This window comes from Cercospora beticola, chromosome 8, assembly GCF_033473495.1.
Source record: "Cercospora beticola chromosome 8, complete sequence".
NCBI lineage: Eukaryota > Fungi > Ascomycota > Dothideomycetes > Mycosphaerellales > Mycosphaerellaceae > Cercospora > Cercospora beticola.
In genome coordinates this window covers 946,337-963,820 of record NC_088942.1, presented here as the reverse complement: position 1 = coordinate 963,820, position 17,484 = coordinate 946,337, and the positions used below count along the sequence as shown (strand labels likewise).

The 17,484-nt window shown below is 51.7% G+C and overlaps 7 protein-coding genes across 7 annotated transcripts; 6 read left to right on the top strand and 1 right to left on the bottom strand.

Annotated features, from left to right (window-relative positions):
- Window positions 1-468: 468 nt before the first annotated feature.
- On the top strand, window positions 469-1,980 carry RHO25_011705 (uncharacterized protein; the record flags this gene model as incomplete). Its single annotated transcript, XM_023603130.2, has 2 exons — window positions 469-1,326; window positions 1,378-1,980. The coding sequence occupies 2 exons, from the start codon at window positions 469-471 to the stop codon at window positions 1,978-1,980; spliced, it is 1,461 nt and encodes a 486-aa protein (XP_023454326.1).
- Window positions 1,981-2,409: 429 nt separating this feature from the next.
- On the top strand, window positions 2,410-4,371 carry RHO25_011704 (uncharacterized protein; the record flags this gene model as incomplete). Its single annotated transcript, XM_023603129.1, has 1 exon — window positions 2,410-4,371. The coding sequence occupies one exon, from the start codon at window positions 2,410-2,412 to the stop codon at window positions 4,369-4,371; it is 1,962 nt and encodes a 653-aa protein (XP_023454329.1).
- A 712-nt stretch (window positions 4,372-5,083) lies between these two features.
- Window positions 5,084-6,028, top strand: RHO25_011703 (uncharacterized protein; the record flags this gene model as incomplete). Its single annotated transcript, XM_023603128.1, has 1 exon — window positions 5,084-6,028. The coding sequence occupies one exon, from the start codon at window positions 5,084-5,086 to the stop codon at window positions 6,026-6,028; it is 945 nt and encodes a 314-aa protein (XP_023454328.1).
- A 626-nt stretch (window positions 6,029-6,654) lies between these two features.
- On the bottom strand, window positions 6,655-8,190 carry RHO25_011702 (uncharacterized protein; the record flags this gene model as incomplete). The annotated part of the gene is made up of 6 exons (XM_023603127.1): window positions 6,655-7,020; window positions 7,071-7,179; window positions 7,421-7,662; window positions 7,714-7,781; window positions 7,831-7,867; window positions 7,924-8,190. The coding sequence occupies 6 exons, from the start codon at window positions 8,188-8,190 to the stop codon at window positions 6,655-6,657; spliced, it is 1,089 nt and encodes a 362-aa protein (XP_023454324.1).
- Window positions 8,191-10,360: 2,170 nt separating this feature from the next.
- RHO25_011701 (uncharacterized protein) lies at window positions 10,361-11,501 on the top strand (the record flags this gene model as incomplete). The annotated part of the gene is made up of 4 exons (XM_023603126.2): window positions 10,361-10,686; window positions 10,737-10,837; window positions 10,887-11,009; window positions 11,062-11,501. The coding sequence occupies 4 exons, from the start codon at window positions 10,361-10,363 to the stop codon at window positions 11,499-11,501; spliced, it is 990 nt and encodes a 329-aa protein (XP_023454323.1).
- A 2,196-nt stretch (window positions 11,502-13,697) lies between these two features.
- RHO25_011700 (uncharacterized protein) lies at window positions 13,698-15,275 on the top strand (the record flags this gene model as incomplete). Its single annotated transcript, XM_023603125.2, has 4 exons — window positions 13,698-13,947; window positions 13,996-14,306; window positions 14,360-14,585; window positions 14,641-15,275. The coding sequence occupies 4 exons, from the start codon at window positions 13,698-13,700 to the stop codon at window positions 15,273-15,275; spliced, it is 1,422 nt and encodes a 473-aa protein (XP_023454465.1).
- Window positions 15,276-16,667: 1,392 nt separating this feature from the next.
- RHO25_011699 (uncharacterized protein) lies at window positions 16,668-17,241 on the top strand (the record flags this gene model as incomplete). Its single annotated transcript, XM_023603124.2, has 2 exons — window positions 16,668-16,839; window positions 16,928-17,241. 2 exons carry the CDS (start codon window positions 16,668-16,670, stop codon window positions 17,239-17,241), a joined length of 486 nt encoding a protein of 161 aa, XP_023454325.1.
- Between the last annotated feature and the right edge of the window lie 243 nt (window positions 17,242-17,484).

The following is a 17,484-nucleotide window of genomic DNA, read 5'->3' as shown; positions in this document are numbered from 1 at the left end:
GATGGCCAGTAGCCATCATGTTTCATAATTCGGGGAGAGCTCGATCATTGGAGTCGACTTGACCGACGAAGGTCAGGTTAGACTCGTAGCAGCCTTCCCAATCGTGTTGGTGGTATCAAGCACATCGCTGCAATGAGGATGATCGGAGTGAACTGTAGGCGATGAGCTGCAGCGTAGGCTGAACAGTATTGATAAGAGATGTTCACGAAGGCAACTGTGTTGTTGCATGTTGTGGGAGAGAAAGAGAAGGCAAAGTGTGGAGAAGGAAGCAGGCGCCGGGATTGACTCCGCCAAATGAGGCTGATCTGTGCCCGGGATCCTCACGAGCTAAACGAAGGTCATCAGGACCCTTTCTTGAGGCGTCCATCATCACCACCACTCCAACTGAATCACAGTACTTTCCTTCTGCAGGAAATGCCGCTCCGACGACACACGCGGTAGACTCAACACCTCACCGCCGCCGCCACCATGCGCGCTCTCGTCTCGATACTCCCCTTCGCCGCCGCTGTGCTGGCAGGCATCCGCTACCCCTCTGGTCTCGTCGTGCAGATCCTCTCCGGCCCTGAGTCTTGTGATCGTCCGACTCGCTCGAAAGATACCGTCTCCGTCCACTACAGAGGAACACTACAGTCCAACGGCAAGCTCTTTGATGAGAGCTACAAACGTGGCGAGCCATTCGAATTCACCCTAGGAGTTGGTCAGGTCATTGAAGGATGGGACAAGGGCTTGTTGGACATGTGTCCGGGGCAGAAGAGGAGACTGACGATACCGCCTGAGTTGGGCTATGGACAGCGTGGCGCTGGTAATGATATTCCACCTGGGGCGACGTTGGTCTTTGAGACGGAGCTGTTGAAGATTGTCAAAGAAGGCCCGCTCACGGAGCCAACAGACATGCCTGGTGGGGAGTATGTTCCGGACGCTGAGCTGGAAGATGCAAAGCCAGGAACTCCGGGCCAGAATCAGAGCAGTCACGCTGAGCCTCAGACTTCAGACAAGGCACCCACAGACGGGCCAGAGCCGCAAGCGGAGTGCAACTTGCTAGGCAAGTTCGCGCTTTTCGTGCAAGGCGCCCTGGGTCTGTTGGCTGTGCTTACTTTGGTCTACAAACGATGGCGGGAAGAGAGCAAGCGGCCTTGGAAGATCTTCCTCTTCGATGTGAGCAAGCAGTTGTTGGGCTCCATGCTTGTGCACGTCATCAACTTGGCCATGAGCATGTTTGGAAGCGTGGACGTGGCCAACGCAGCAGCTACTGTTGCTACACAGGGTGCAGCTGATGAGAGAAAACCTAATCCGTGCTCCTACTATCTCTTGAACCTGGGCATCGACGTGAGTGCATGGTGATCAGCTCGAATCTGAACAATACTGACTCTGCTACAGACCACCATCGGTGTCCCTGTCCTCTACGTAATCCTCAAGGTCTTGCACGCTGCCTTTCTTCGCACTCCGCTGGCCAATCCTCCTGAATCTATCAAGTCCGGCCACTACGACAGCCCACCAAAGATCACCTGGTACTTCAAACAACTCTTCATCTACTGCATCGGCCTCTCCTTTATGAAACTTTTTGTATTCTTCCTTTTCATGGCGATGCCCTTCCTCCCTTGGATCGGCGACTGGGCTCTCCGCTGGACAGAGGGTAACGAAGCTCTTCAGATCGTCTTCGCCATGTTCTTATTCCCGCTCGCCATGAACGCTGTGCAGTACTGGATCATTGATAACTTCATCATGGACAAGAAGCAGAGTGGCGAGAACGAGCAGAAGTACTCTCGCGTCGGTGACGATGGTAGTGGCGACTATGATGGGGACGAAAGAAGGAGAATGATGGGAGGCGAGGACGACGAGGACGATGATCTCGACGAGCTAGGCCGAGCAAAGACTCCTGAGGTGCAAGTCGTGAATCACGGACCTTTGAAGGAGGTGCAGCCTACGCCTGTGGACGGCAGTAGTGGAGAGGGGAGTCGGCGTAGTTCACCGCCACGGTGATAAGATGGTGTTTCGAGTAGAAGATTCTCATCGGATGGCGCAATTTGGTATGGTGCTCTGAGGCGCAACAGCACTGTTGGAGTTCTCGTATGTGTATACTGTAGATATCTACGACAGTGATATTTGGATCTTCAGGCCCCTGGGCGCTCCTGATCAACACCAAGTACCTGGAACATTCTAGGCATCTTCACTTTCCGGGTTGAGCAGACCATTGAGCAGGATGTAGTCGTGGCTTCGCACCTGGCTTCCGCGCTCACACTCGCGTCGTGTGGACCCGGTCTACAAGCGCTGCTTGTTTGTTTGCCCTTCACGGCACTTGGATTTCGGAGCCGCCTGACGCGTCCCCGGGTAACGACTTGAGATTCTGATTCTCATTGGCACCATCACAAAGCACTTCGCACGTTCTTGCAATCCATCGGAGCACACAAGATGGCGGCAGACACAGAAGCTGCATTCAAGCAGGCTGTGATCAAGGCCGCCGTCAAGACTGTTCTCGAAAACATCAAGGGTGGCGACATTCAACTCACCGAATCTGAACTCCTGCGCGCGACTGAGGATAATCTCAATGCTGCCCGAGAAACCCCGCCGCAGTTCATCCCCGCATATACTTCGAGTATGCGCAAGAAGAAGCCATGCATACCCAGAGCACGTAAACAGAGTAATGTGAAGTACTACCCTGCGGCAACGGCGGCCGCTCCTGGTGCTACTAACAAACCGATGGTGCCGAAGACCAAGAAGGCGAGTGCGAAGGAGGCGAAGCCCAAGAAGGCGGGGCTAGCTGCTGATCGTGCTGAGAATGGAAAGCTGGCCGTCGAGAATGAAATGAATACCTGGCTTGAAGAAGATGATTCAGGTCTCGACTCGGACGCGTCATACTCTGACACAATGGGCGCAGATGCCGAGGAAGAAGACGGTTCGGATCTTGACTGGAGTGGATCGCACATCACAACAGACGACGCAGATATCAAGCTCGAAGAAGAAGATTTGGACCTGGACCTGGATGCCTCTAACCTCGCCACAACGGACACAGATTCGAAGGTAGCTGAGGGACGTCGTACAAGGCGCACTCGAGGCGACTCCGAGCTACGTGCCCCAGCACTGTATAAGGCCGAAGTTACACGGACCGCCGACAACGACGTGATATTTATGGCGTCTACGGAAGACACTGCTGGAAGCACTCAACAACTCATCCAGAAATGCTTCAGACTGGGTCTCCACATCAATACGCCTGATACTGAGGCACGATCGACGCTGCTCACCGCATCCCGTCTGATGAAGAAATACAACGTGGCTCAGGCAGAAGTCCTGGCTCATACAAACCCAAAGGAACAGCTGCAGCTTGGTGGCCAGAGCGTTGTCTCCATCCGACGTGACGACGGCGACCTCACGATCGACGTGATGCGATACGAATACATCGACCAGTTGCAAATTGCCATTAACAAGTTGTTCGACCTCAGATCTTTCATCAACAGTGAACCACGTACAAAGGGGATTGATATTACGTTTTGCGGGATAGCAAGCAACACTATTGCTGCTGCAACGGCCTTTGAAATGTCACACAACCTCATAGTCGAATGGGCTCGGAGGTGGAACAACACTAACGAACGTGTCGGCTACTGCAATCGTATTTGTAGCACCATTCGTGAAGCGGCCCAGCAAGAGAGGTTGGATGAGATGGAGCGCGCCGAGAAAGCTGAGACCATGGCGTTGGCGTTCAAAGGCAATCAGGAAAAGGCAAAGCGGTACGGAGCGCCCGATCACTTGAATGGTCCTGTGCTTGCCGGGCTTCTTAATCCAACGATTGACGACATGGCCCAAAACGAAACAGATGAGACATATCTGGCACGCATTTCGGTTTCTTCGGCATCCTGGGCTCGAGACCATGCGGTGCGCAAAGGCACCGAGAACAAATCGAAGAACGTTGCAACGTACTCTCTCCTATCTAGCAAAGCGGACAACGGCGATCACAATATGAATGAAGTTGACCGGCGGCCGACCGGCACGAACTCCGACCGCAACTCCTCTCTTGGCAAGGGACACAAGAAGCAGGCTGCAACTAGATTGCAACATCGCCACTCTTTCCATGACGAAGACGACGAGGAAATCGTTTTGAAACAAGAAGCCGATGGAATTGAGAATGGTAGAGGCCATGGCACAGATGCCAGCTTCATCAGTCCATCTCAACTGATCTCGTGGCGTGAGATGGCGGTCAAGATCGCAGTCAACGAGTTGCGAAAGACGACCGTGAAGCCTTACGCAGACCAACCGCGCAAGCGTAAGAGAGCCAGCCAAGGAACTCGAGATGGTAGCAAGACCGACAGCAAGAAGGCTCATACTCGGGTGAAGACACCGAAGCCCACAAAAGTCAAATGTCGATACAACGGAAAATGAAGAAGACAAAGTCATGTCTGACTGAGTCGTCTGCAGTGTGCCTACTAGGCTTGGCGCTTCAGAGAAATATGGGTTTGGGGTCTTGATTGTCTGTTGCGAAGAGTTTTGTTGTGGAAAATGCACTTGTTGGCTACTTATGGTCATTGGAAATTGTCGGCATACTGCACTGAGCAATATCTTTGTTCATTGTGGCATAGTCAGGCTGTACAAAAGGCGTTCGCTGAGAAACTGGTGTTTCAAATTGGTGGCTCAGCTCTCCATGTTAGCGTCTACCCTTGGGCATAGTCGTAAGTTCGTAGAAAAAACTGCTGCAAGTTCTCACAGAGCCAGACCTGCTATCATGCGCAGCTTTTGTCGATGGCAAGAGCATGTTCGCCTCGACTTTCACTTCGTATCTGTGTGAATTCTGTGCACTGAGACTATACCATTTCAGGCAATTCCTATCTGCTTTGGATGCGATCCTTCAGAGCCAAAGAAGTCTAGCTTTGTCAGCTGAAGGAAGGCGGCAACCTTAGTCACGTCGAGTGTACATCACTTCAGCTAGTTCCTGCCTGCTTCGAGTGTGATCCTTTGAGACCGGCAAGTCGAGCTTTGTCAGCCAGAGGGAGGCAGCAACTTCACCTCTCTGATATACAAAGTAGCTTCTCGATCGCAACTTCCCTCTTCGGCAGCTTTGTTCAAAACCCAAAATTCTCACAACCAACTCTTGAAAATGTCCAAACTCCTCGCTGTCTTTGGCGCCACAGGCAACCAAGGCAGTTCCATCATCAACTTCGTCTCCAACGATCCTGAACTCTCAAAGCAATACCGCATCCGTGCCATAACCCGCGATGTCTCCTCTCCAAAGGCCAAAGCCCTGCCATCAAGCATCGAAATCGTGGCAGCAGACACCTCGGACCCAGCATCCATCACCTCAGCTCTCAAAGACGTCCACACAGTCTTCTTAATGAGCACCCCAGCCTTCGGCCCCAACGCCCTCTCCTCAGAATTCCAAACCATCAAAACAACAATCGACATCGCCCTCACTGCAGGCGTGCAATACGTAATCTTCAGCACCCTCCCTCCTGTCTCCCAAATTTCCTCCGGAAAATACACCCTTGTCACACCCTTCGACGCAAAAGCCAAAGCCGAAGAATACATTCGCTCTCTTCCACCGGACAAAATCTCCAGCGCATTCTACTGTCCCGGCTCGTTTATGGAGAATTTCCTGCAGCCCGCCGCTGTCGGAATTCGAAAATTGGAGAACGAAGAGAAATGGGTCATGGAACGTCACGTCTCACCTAAAACTCAACTTCCTCTGATTGCCGCGGTAGAAGATACCGGAAAATTCGTTGGCACGATCCTTGCAGAGCCGGAGAAATTCAAAGGTAAAACTTTGAGGGCGATGGAGAAGTGGTATAGTCTCGAGGAGATTGTGGAGAAGATATCGGAGGTTACGGGAAAGAAATTGGAGTATAGACAGGTTGAGTTAAGAGGGAAGGTAGAGCAGATGGGTTTCTGGGAGGGAATGTTTGTGGAGTACTTCGGGTATTTGGAGTACTTCGGGTATTTCGGTCCTGGGCAGGACGAGGAGTTGGAGTGGAGTCGAGGGATGGCGAGGGGTGAGTTGATGGATTTTGAGGAGTGGTTGAAAGGAAAGGAAATTGTACTTAGTTGAAGTATGGCGGTTGCGACTGGAATTAAAGATTGAGTGCGAGAGCCCCATGCGGGGTTTTATGCTATGGCCTCGAGAGAACGAGATGGTGTTTAGTTGAAAGTTTTCGGTTCGTGACTTGTCGTCGTATGTTCAAACAGAGAAATTCCTTTCGCTTTGTCTTACAAGAATCCCGTCGACCGATCCGTGTTTCGACAAGCGGAGATAGCAATATTCATGTTGTTGAAGCTCCTCATCGACACTGTTGAATCTGGCCTGTACCATGTAGACATGGACGAAGATTGTCGCACGCTCTCGCTGCGGCTTTGGTTGCGAAGATTTCCTTCATCGAACAGCCCAGCAGTCGTTGCTTCTGGCGACAGATCGTACGCAGAGCCTCTGAAAGCGGCCGTGAGACCTGTTATGATGCTCCAACTCACGTTGAGTAAGATTGACTCGCAGCAAAGGGGACATGCTCGTTGCTTTGATGGAATCTCATGCAAATGTCGTCCATGCTCTCCACGACTGAAGTATGAGTGGTCGGCCAAGGGCTTTCTTGTAGCGGGCATATTCGGTGCCGTTCGTGCGGGACACGGTTTCATTATCACGACCTGATCATCATCATGTTACCAGACAGCCTCGCGAGAAGTTTATGGGATGAACATACCTGCTTTCCTTAGAGGCGTGCTTTGCGATCGCTGGCTGCACATGGCTACTGTGCCGTGAGTCGGCTCGTTGTTCGTGATCTCGACAGCAGCGCTTGCGATTCTCGATTGAGTGGGACCCGTTAAAGCTTCATTTGCTTCATGTAGCGACGGAGTCGGGAGGATTGGCTGCGCGATAGGGCGAGTTTGTTCCATGTTGGGACCTCGAGGCAAGACGGCTTGTGCGGGTGCAGAAGACGTTCCTCTCGTAGGGCGCAACCATGCGCGTATTGTGAAGCGCAAAGGCAATAGCGCCGGTAGAGAGCAGCAGATGATTCCTGCATGAAGCTCAATGGCCGCGTACAGCGTGGGCTACGTTGGTGCTCAGTAAAAAGTCTTCATAAAGGCAACGAATACCGTACCACATTGTTTGCCCAATCGAAATCATGCGCCCCTGCCGTTGCTGGCACGTGGACCAGTGTGCACTGCCGCTGTGTGCATGCCAAGCGTAGCGCACTCACAACGCATGAGCTAGAAAGGTGTTCAGCGTGATGTGCGACGATTTTCGAAATGGGGCCTACTGTACGATGAACTCAATCCAAGCAGGATGATTACACCGAGCCGTCGTTTCACGGACAGGTGCAATTTCCACAGGGGCTGCATCACAATTACAAGCATGGCGAAGCAGGTAACTATCTCGTACCCAGACTGTAATTCCCAAAAGCTGTGTGTGTGAGCATGCACTTTCCGTAAGTTGTATAATGTCACTTACAGCTTTTGATTGATGCACCTGGCCTTGTTCTGTAGCTCAGCGTGCCATATGACTCTCATCGGCTGACAGCTCGTGAATGTCACTACCAGAGTAGTGATACCGCCGAGTATGACAATGACCATGAGGCCCCAAATGATCCTCGTTGCTACAGAGCATTTAAGGAAGCGAAAGTACTGGAACAAGATTGAGACCTTGGTAGTCGTTACGCCAACCGCCCACTGAATTGACGCAATGAAGCACCACTGCGCAAGTTGTAAGATACGTCGCGAAGCGGAGGAATCACATGCACTTACTTTGGCAACGTCATTCTTGTTTTCGATAGGCAGTAACGTAGGGTGCAGACCATCGCTCAGGATCACCTCTAGAAAGGTGTTAGTGGCTTGTCGGCAGACAACTGCATACGCGCTCACCATAGTATTGAGCCGCCAGCATTCCAGTGCTGATTACCTAGACACGATGGTCAGTGTAAAGCCAGTGCGCCAATAGAGGTACCAGTTTCCTACCAAACCTGCCACTATGAGCCAGTCATCCGTGCCCACAAGACGTGTGATTGTTGCACGAACATACATTCGCGCCATCACAAAGGTGGCCGAGAGTCCATAGAAGGTGAATAGGAGTCCAAGAAGGAGCGGTGCTTTTGTGACACCACTCTCTTGCCTTAACTCCTCTGCCGAAATGCTGGCTCGCTCTGGTATTAGTGATCTCGTCAGCTTTGACATTGACTCGACAGATCCATCGAGAGACTCTCGAAGATAACGGTTGGTGAACATGTCTCATCGCGAAAGATACTCGCTAGACATGAGCTTTAGTTGACACGGCAGAATGTCACCACGTCAAGTCCTTCCTATCAACATGATGTTATATGGTATTACGCCATTCGGAACTGATGCGATGTAGTAGGTGGGGCCCGAAAAAGCAGGGCTCGTAGGTTCGAGAAACCCCTGCACTGGTACATTGGCAACGCCTTTATCGAGCATCATTGCGCGAAATGGTTCGTGTGGTTTCCAAGTCCAGCCCAGCAAGTCTCGCGTGATTGGCCAGTGTTGCATACAAAAGATGTAAGGCTCGGAGCAGAGTTTTGAAAAGGGTATTTTTATAGATATTCTCGCTGAGAGCACGGCGAAGAACGTGAAGCATGTATGGGCAACATGCGGAGTTTGTTCCGATTGTGGTCGACAGAGGGCAAGTTGTTCTTGCGGAGCTATTTATGAGACAAGGGACGCGAAAGCATGTCGGATATCAGCGATTCCCACAAGTACGGGTTTGACTTACGCACGTAAGGATTTCAACAAGACGGATTCTTCATCGCGAATGCCATTGCGTGTGAACGCAATGGAAGACCACGTACACCTCAACGCTTCAGATCCTCTTGAGCCCACGAAGTCGGCTGACTTGCACACTTTACGCTTTGTCGACCCAGCAGGCGCGGGTTCTCGTTTACGGCGTGCATTGGCGAAGCGCGTCTCGATTGAGTTGCTGTACAGCCTGGGGCGGTATTTGAAGGCCACTGATCGCTGTCCCGTTCTCGATATTCTCAGACTTGTGCACTGCGAATGAGCTAGCATGGCTCCATGTCGTTCACATTTGCTGCCTGAGTGTTCTTGGAGCTAAGAGAAGGCATAGTGTTCTGTATGAAACTGTCCATCTGCTGAATGAGGCTTGGCTATGCTCAGGCAATCAGGGATGGGGCGATTGAATACCCAACCTCTCGAGTCGATCGCAGATTCCAGATGCACAGCGTACGCAGCATATGCACGTCGGGGGAGGTGTTGTAAGTTGCAGTGACGACCCGCCGAGCATCGTCTTGTCCTCACAGCGCAATGCTGGTCCTCCGGACAGCCGGAAATCAGTAAGCGCTAGAATTTCGGCGCACTCTCGCTCCAGTGGAGTCAGAGCTCTGTATCAAGGCGACTAATTCGCACAGTATGCTCTCGGGGCCTAAGCGGTGATCGAGACTTCGGACGAGTGCGCGTTGTTCTGGTCTCGCTGGCGGTCGCGGTATAATCGACTCTGGCTCTTTTCGCGATGTGTCAATGAAGTCAAAGAGGAATCTTGCTAGGATCCCCTGACATGTAGTCCGACCCATCGAGACAGGGTCGACGGGGAAGAGGGAGAGAGTTTGACATGCTGCACGTGTGAGTGGTTGTGTGTCCGTGCCTGAAAGATGGCTGGTGGAAAGTGGAGGAAGGCATTGGCCACTTCCACGCGGCAAGCTCCGTCTGCTTCCCTTGACTTCATCTCCCCTTCCTCCGAGCTCGTTGTACAGTACTGTACCACATCACTTCACCAGCATCCAGACTTGACTGGGCTGTGGCGAAGCCATCGACGACGCAAGTATACCTGCAATCACATGCTGTTGAGCTTAGCAGCCAGCGAGCTTACTGCAAAAGTTTGGCAGGTCAGCAAGCTTGCGCAGGCGTACGAGCTCCAAGACAATCTTGGCCATGTCCGCTACCACCTGGATTCAATCGGAACGCGACCGCTTCAGCACAATGATCGCGCATGAACAGTTCGGGTCGGAGCAGTCCTGCTTCCTGCATGCTCAGGACCGGCAGAGGCGGTCATGGAGAACCTCCATCCGTGCATGAACAGGCATTCTCCGCACTTTCCCTTCTCCCACTGTCTTCTGACTTTATCTCTTTCTCTTAGCAAAAGGAAACTCTCCCACAGTTTGCCAATAAGAGTCTCGAGATCCTCGCAATTGTGGCAGGCTGAGCAATGACACGCGTGGTCAACCTTGCCAGTGCGCAGGGGGGTCGTGACAGCTCCCATGAAGCTCTCGACATGGCCTGACCATTGAACGATGATCTCCGCAGCTTCAATAATATTGTCGCAGGTCCCATTGAGAGCGTGTTGTCCACTGCCAGCTCATTGCTCAGTAGTCAGGTCCTTCTCATTCAGACTCTTCGCCAGCAATCGTGAAATTGCGTCACATCCATCATGGAGAATCAGCATCAACCCGGAGACAGCATTGCTCGTGACTTCACTGACGATGTCAATGGAAAGCAATACTCGGGCGATGACCTCGAGGACACGCTCGCGAGGATCAAGACCAGTGGCACTGGCAGTGTAACCATTTCGTCCGACCTATTTGAGAAGCTGTATCTTCAGCCGAAGATCGATAAGCTCCCTCTCAAGCATCCTTTGCAGAGGATCTTTGGTAACCCGACGCCAATTGCAATCGTTGGGTTCGAGATGAGTTTGATGCCAATCACCATGCAGCTGATGGGCTGGCATGGCGCTGGAGGCTCACGCTCAGCGAACAAGTAAGTCTTCTTCTGCGCGACAATTGAACATACTGACTCGTGTTCAATAGCGCGACTGTGGTCCTCTATGGCGGAATTTTGATGTGGATCGGTGGCTTGCTCGAGTTCGTGCTCGGTAACACCTTCCCATTCGTGGTGTTCGCTACCTTCGGTATGTCGTAACGTTGGTAGAAAGCGATGAAAGTATTCACGAAGAGCAGGTTCGTTCTGGGCTGCGTATGGCGCTACTTTGATGCCAGCCTTCGAGACCTACCAATCATTCGCAACAGACCCGGATGTCGCAGCCACTGGACTTGCTGCCCCAGAGTTCAATGCCAATTATGGTAAGCGAGAGGCGGAGACATACCAAGATCCAGAGCTGACACATTTCATCAGCCTTCTACTGGGTAGCGTTCACCATACTGTCGCTATTCTTCTTCATCTGCAGTCTTCGAACGAACGTGGTATTCGCCATCATATTTGGCACTATCCTTCCAGCAGTCGCATGCTTGGCAGGAGTGTTCTTCTACGTTTCGGATGGCGACGCAGAAAAGGCCCACGACCTCCAGATCGTAAGTGTCGTCAATTTGCTGAAGTCCATTGGATACAGTACTAACGACGCCCAGGCCGCTGCTGGACTGCTCTTCGCAACATGCCTCGCTGGTTGGTATCTGTTCGCGGCTCTCATCTTCCCGACCGTTGATTTCCCGATTCCCGTCCCGCTTGGAGATCTTCAGGGTATCGTGCCTTCACTCACTGAGATCCAAGGTGGTCACAAGTCCGGCTGGTCTATTCTTCGGAGGAATAAGCGTGTTCAGGCGGATGATTCCGTTTGATGGTGATCGTTGCTGGGATTTGGTGGTGGGAAATTCTACGGAGAAGTGCAAGAAGGAGGGATCGAAAAGTATGGTTGTTGAATGAGTGATGATGAGATGGTCACGTTGCAAATACCCCTTCAACTGAGAGCGCTGACTGACTGCATGTATACTACAATGCTGTTTAATGATCAATACGGCACAGCGAACAACCGCTCTGCCGCCAAGCTACGATGTCTTACGGGTTCACTAATCAAAGTTGGAAGTCAAATTTTGATGACTGCTAAACGGCGCTTCCGAGCTCCGGTGCGCGCGAGGAAGGAACTGCTTGCAACGCGTCCTGTCTGTAACCTCACTCTCGCGGACCTTGTTGTTATGAACGTCAACAAGACTTCTGCTGACATTGCGCGCGCGCACTGTCCGTGTGAGGGTTCGCGACGTCGCGTCTCGACCCCGCTCATGCTGATATTGGCCTCCGGCAGTCCACGGAGCAGCGAGAGAACTCCACACGGCCACTCCAAGATGGAGAGCTCCCAATCACGACCTTCACCGCTTACCTGACAGTGGTCACGGAAGCTGTTCCACGCGCCTGAATGCTACCCCAGCGAAGGTATCGTCGGTCTATCGCCGCCGCTGGTCAGCGCAACAAAGCTTGGGTGGCTCCAGGACAATGGAGGAGTAGAAGAGCTTGATCGGTGAACAGGCTGACGGAGAACCATGAGGATGAGATCTTCGTTCCCTTGGCGCTGCGCGACTGGTGGTCTCCAGCATGACATTGGTCAATCTGTGGCCTTGGAGCAGATCGGACTGTCGCACAGACCGGTTCCGGCGTGATCTCTATTGGACTCACCTCCCACCAGTGGTGGGTACTGCAAAGGCCAGGCAAAGATGACATTCAAAGCAGCGCTCAAGCAAGCAGAGTCCTCAGAGAACCTTCAAAATGATGTCTTCCGTCCTGGCTCGAACGGAAGATCGCCGTCCAAGCTTAGCGAAAAGATGCATAACATGAGAGTTTCAGGACGATCTTCCGTACGCTTTGATGGCAATGAGAAGCAAAGGGACTCAGAAATCCCAGCGTTCGCCCAGCCGCCGCCAGATCATGTGCCTCGCACAGGTCAGTCAAATTTGCAAAACGATCGTGGGATGCATTGCTCTTCGCCTCTCGAAGAGGATCATGCTCAACTGATAAGTGCCAGAGTCGCGATGAAAATGGCTTGTTGGCGCTCATGCCGAACACCTCGATGTCTTTTATTTTGTCTGTCAAGATCATCTGAATCAGCAACAAATTCAGGCGACTCCTCGTGACAGTCTGCGACCTTAAGTCGTAAGTATTTCTCGCGAGGGTTACGAGTACTTACCAGTCACTCGTCACACATTGGCCTGTGAAAGCACCGCTTGATACTATCCAGAGCTAGATGCTCGCAGTCTGCTCTCCAGGAGACTGGAAAGAGCAATCTCGCTCCAAGGCCAAGGCATTGGGAAGAAATCCGATCGAGAGGCAATCATTAAGCTTGCAGGACTCGTCGTTCACGTGGCCGTGCTGATACACTATGCTTTTGCACAGCATCATTGTTGCTCTGTGCTCATCTTGCCCCGCTATGGCAGCAACGCCCCTACTCTTCTAAGAAGAAGCACTGTCCTGGATTTGTGGAGCGATGAAGAACTTCCCGTCTTGTGGGATGTTTTTCGTAACAGCTAAAATGCCTCCCTATCGCCCGCTAGACTGGGCGCTGATCGGCTAAGTCGCGCTTACAGGGATTTGTGCTGTGCCATTGCGCTTCAGCTTGCGACCATCCTAGCCGCGGAAGCCCATTCCGAAGGCGGCGCAGAGTCAGCTATTTGACAGCATTGCACAATTGTGCTTTTTGTCGTATTATGCAGGCTGATCACGCTACAGACCTGCCCTCGGATCCTCATTCCACAAGCTGTCACTCGAAACCAGACCATTGATGGCCTCAATAAATCCGAGTTTGTGCTCCCAGTGCTCATCTGCCCCCGCAAGGCCCACATCTACGAACCTGGCACATACCAAATGCCGTGATGTCGCCGGCTGTATAAGCTTTGACTTAGACGCCATTGCTCATTCGCAACGCTAAGGACGGAGATATCACTAAGAAGGATGTAGTCTCGTTGGGGTGCATAACAGGAGCTTCGAAAGAAGTTCGAAAGGTTACTCAGTTGTCCTTCATGTGGTTTCACGCAGCTTAGGAAAACAGTATGCTGTTCTTCTGGAGCCTGTTGTCTCTAGCCATTGGGCTGGCTGCGTCGCAGCAGACACCTCAGACTGGATCGAATCTTGCGGAGCTCCTACAATCGATGCCATCTTGTGGACTGCAATACTTGTCAACTGCTATTGCTGCTTCGCCTTGCCTGGCCACGGACACGGAATGCAGCTGCTCCAATGCTACGATTACTGCTGAAGTGAATCAATGCGTTACGACAAGCTGCACGATCCGAGAACAGCTCAGTACGTGACTGTCACCAGTGCGCAGACGCCGTGACTGACAAGATCCAGGGACAAAGAACACCACCGAGACGATATGCGGTCATCCCGTACGCGATGAGACACGTATAGTATCTTACGCAGGCGTGATCGGCTGTGTCATTGCTTTCGTCGCATTCGTACTTCGCATGCTGTCGAAGATATCCTTCCCGTGCGAGGGCGCATTGAAAGTGGTCAACAATCTTTGGTGGGACGACGCGATTGCGAGCTTTGCTATGGCGGAGATTATTGCAATAAGTGTACTATCAGTCGAACTGGCCAACCTGGGACTGGGCAAAGACATCTGGACGCTACCTCCATACAACATCACACAGATCTTGAAGGTCTGCATGGCTCTATGACCCTTCATAAATATACAGAAACTGATCCAAGGCAGATCTACTACTTCGACGAAGACCTTTACCTTACGGCATTACCATTGATCAAGATCTCGATCCTGCTCACGTACCTCAGGGTCTTTACGTCGAAGAATTTCAAGATCAGTGTATACATCGTAATCGGACTTAATCTTGCATACGGCATAGCGTTCCTACTGGTCTCAATTTTCCAGTGTCTACCAATCCACTGTGCATGGACAAGATGGGACGGATCGGATCCGACATGTGAGGCCACGATTGGAAGCTTGCGATCCAGGTGAAAATGCTGACTTCTATGCAGGCAAGTGCAACGACATTAATGCTCAAGGCTGGACATCCGCAGCATTTAACGTGATTCTGGATGTCTTGACGCTAAGTCTTCCTTTGCCGATGCTTTGGAAGATGTCCCTCAACAAGCGCAAGAAGTTCCTCGTGATGATGATGTTCTCGGTGGGCTTCTTTGTCACCATCGTCTCAATCATTCGATTACAGGTCCTGGTTCAATTCGGTCACTCACAAAATACCACCTGGGATTATCGAAGTGTCGGCTACTGGAGCACAATCGAATTGCATGCGAGCGTCCTTTGCGCCTGTATGCCGGCAATCAGGAATCTGATTCGCAAATTCCAACCCCGACTGATGGGATCGAGCGTGGAAGAGTCTTTCGGTACCAAGGGCATCTCCGCAGGTCGATCTCGAAACAGCGAACTCGAGATCGGACCCAAGACACCGCAGGTACAGGTCTTTCCGAGGAAGCGAGATCCAGATGAACAGGACTTTATTCCTTTGAACGACGTACACGGAGTTGCAGAGACAACGAGCACAGGACAGACATATGGACACCGGTCCAACATGTCCGATTTCCAATTCTTCGAAGAGGGGAAACCTGATCCGACGCTCGAAAGGCCGGTCTCGCCTCTCGACTACAGGAGATAAATCGAATGGGACGATCGCGACGGAATTCGAAGGCGTTCGGACAAAATGTAATGAGTAGCGGCGTTCTATGGAGTTTCACGAGCAGAACAGGATACATGGCAAGCCAGAAATCGCAACCAGTGCCAGACAACAGATACCCAGAGGCATATATTGCGAATTTTGGCAACTTTGAAGCTCTTGATCCATTTTTCGCCAGTTTTGTCGAGAGTACAGCTTCGCAGAGCAGCGGACCGGTACATCACAGCATGTGGGTTCATCTAGCGACCACGCGGCCATGACGATTATTCACTCAAAGCTGGGAACTGCGCACGAGCAAAAAACCACAAAAAGATCTGCAAGCCTCATTTTGGCCTTGGCTAAGACCCACCGCTATAGCGTCTTTCTAGCCTGGGGAGAGAACTTCGGCGATAACTCCTAACGCATTGAAGACCTTGTTTGTGCCTGCAGAAGCGCGTGTAAGCGAGCTATAGTCGCTTGCATCCTATTGCCCTAGTTTAGGATGACGAGTGTTGATAACGATCAGCAATCCTGGAGTTCGGCAAGAGAGTGAGCACAGCATAATTTACGGCCCGTGAGACTGATCCTGGCTGGCGATGGACCCCGGTAGATGGCTTTACGCGAAGGGTCACCACGTTGTTTGCTCCGAGAAAGTGCGATAAAGCCCAATTTATCTCCGTTGTGTGGATGGATCTGCTGGAGCGAGAATGACATGTACTGACAGTCTGATGGAGAGGACGTGATATTTTGCACAGACTCCGGGCCAGGTAAAATATCGCGCCGCCAATTGGCATCGATATGGTTGCTGTGATTGATGCATGCCGAGATCGGCATTAACATGTGCATGTGCGAGGCTCGAGCATATGTTACCAAGTTTACATGCCCCTAACATCTGCGAATTTCAGTAATAATCATCAGAACGCATTGGATTGAAATTGCCAGATGCTCCAATAAGTTGGGTCCTCTGTCTGGCATACAGCTTCTTGAACGGAACATTTTCTCTAGCCAGATACTCTCAATGGGCTGCTCTCGACGAAGACCTCAATGGCATCCAGGCATACAGTATGCGGAGAGGTCCCAACACAAGTCGTATGATGATCAAGCGGCGAGCTTCTCCGCAAGCTTCATGCAACATGCTCGAAGAGGAAACATGGAGCGCCGTACCAGTGGTTTATGGCTTAATCATTTAAGCTGTAGACTCCTGGTCAACGTTTGCATTCCGAGACATGTTCATCCACGGACTTGCTCACTGAATTGTTCACATTCGAGTAAAGGACAAACCTTATGTATGCGAAGAGTCGCTAGAGAATTCAAGTCGTTCTCGTTTCCCACTCACGATACTCCGTCAGCCGGGTGCAAGAGTTGGCACACTCGACTGCCACCAGTAACGATACGATGCGCCTCTCGATCTATACAGTGCTACCACTGCTAGGACTCTCCCTTGCCCAGCTACAGCCAAATTACACTTCAGACTCAGGTGTCAACATCTACAACCCGGAGAACTTCTTCAACACCACAGGTCCATGGAGTCTGATGTCACAGGCAGGAGATTATCTCTATGCTTCTGGTCAGTCATTCATGCTTGACAGTGCCATGTGCACCAAAGCTCCACTTCTTGAAAGCGGTGACAAGCGCTGAAAACTCGCATTTTCCAGGTATGCGTGGCATCCATCCAGAAAATAGCACTCTTGCGCCTACTGGTCTTCCACGAATCAGACAAGCCTATCAGAACATGGCCTCGCTCGTTGAGATGATGGGCGCCGACCTATACTCTTGCGTTCGGCTTGTGGTCTACACGACGGATATGTTTCGCTACCGGCCGATCGCGAATCAGGTCCAGGTTGAGCTTTGGGGCGATGACCCTTCGAAGTATCCGCCGCGGACTATCGTCGAAGTTGGCCGCTTGAATGATGATGATATTATCGAGGTGGAGGGGACATTCTACCTGCCTCAAGGGAAGGGTCAGTGAGCCTGCGAACGCATTGAGTAGTAGACAGTAGCATAGCGAATTAAAGAGGCGCATGACTTCCAAAACCATCTCCAGAGCGTATGAAGCAGCACATGATGGAGCGCGTGCTTCTTGAACATACTGGCAGTGTTGCAATGGAGTCGGTGATGAATCAGTGTCGTTCCCAGCAGGCCTTCGACATGTGAAAAGCCCAAAATGCCTCAGGCATTCAAGCGACGAGGATCCTAACTTGCAATAAGGTAA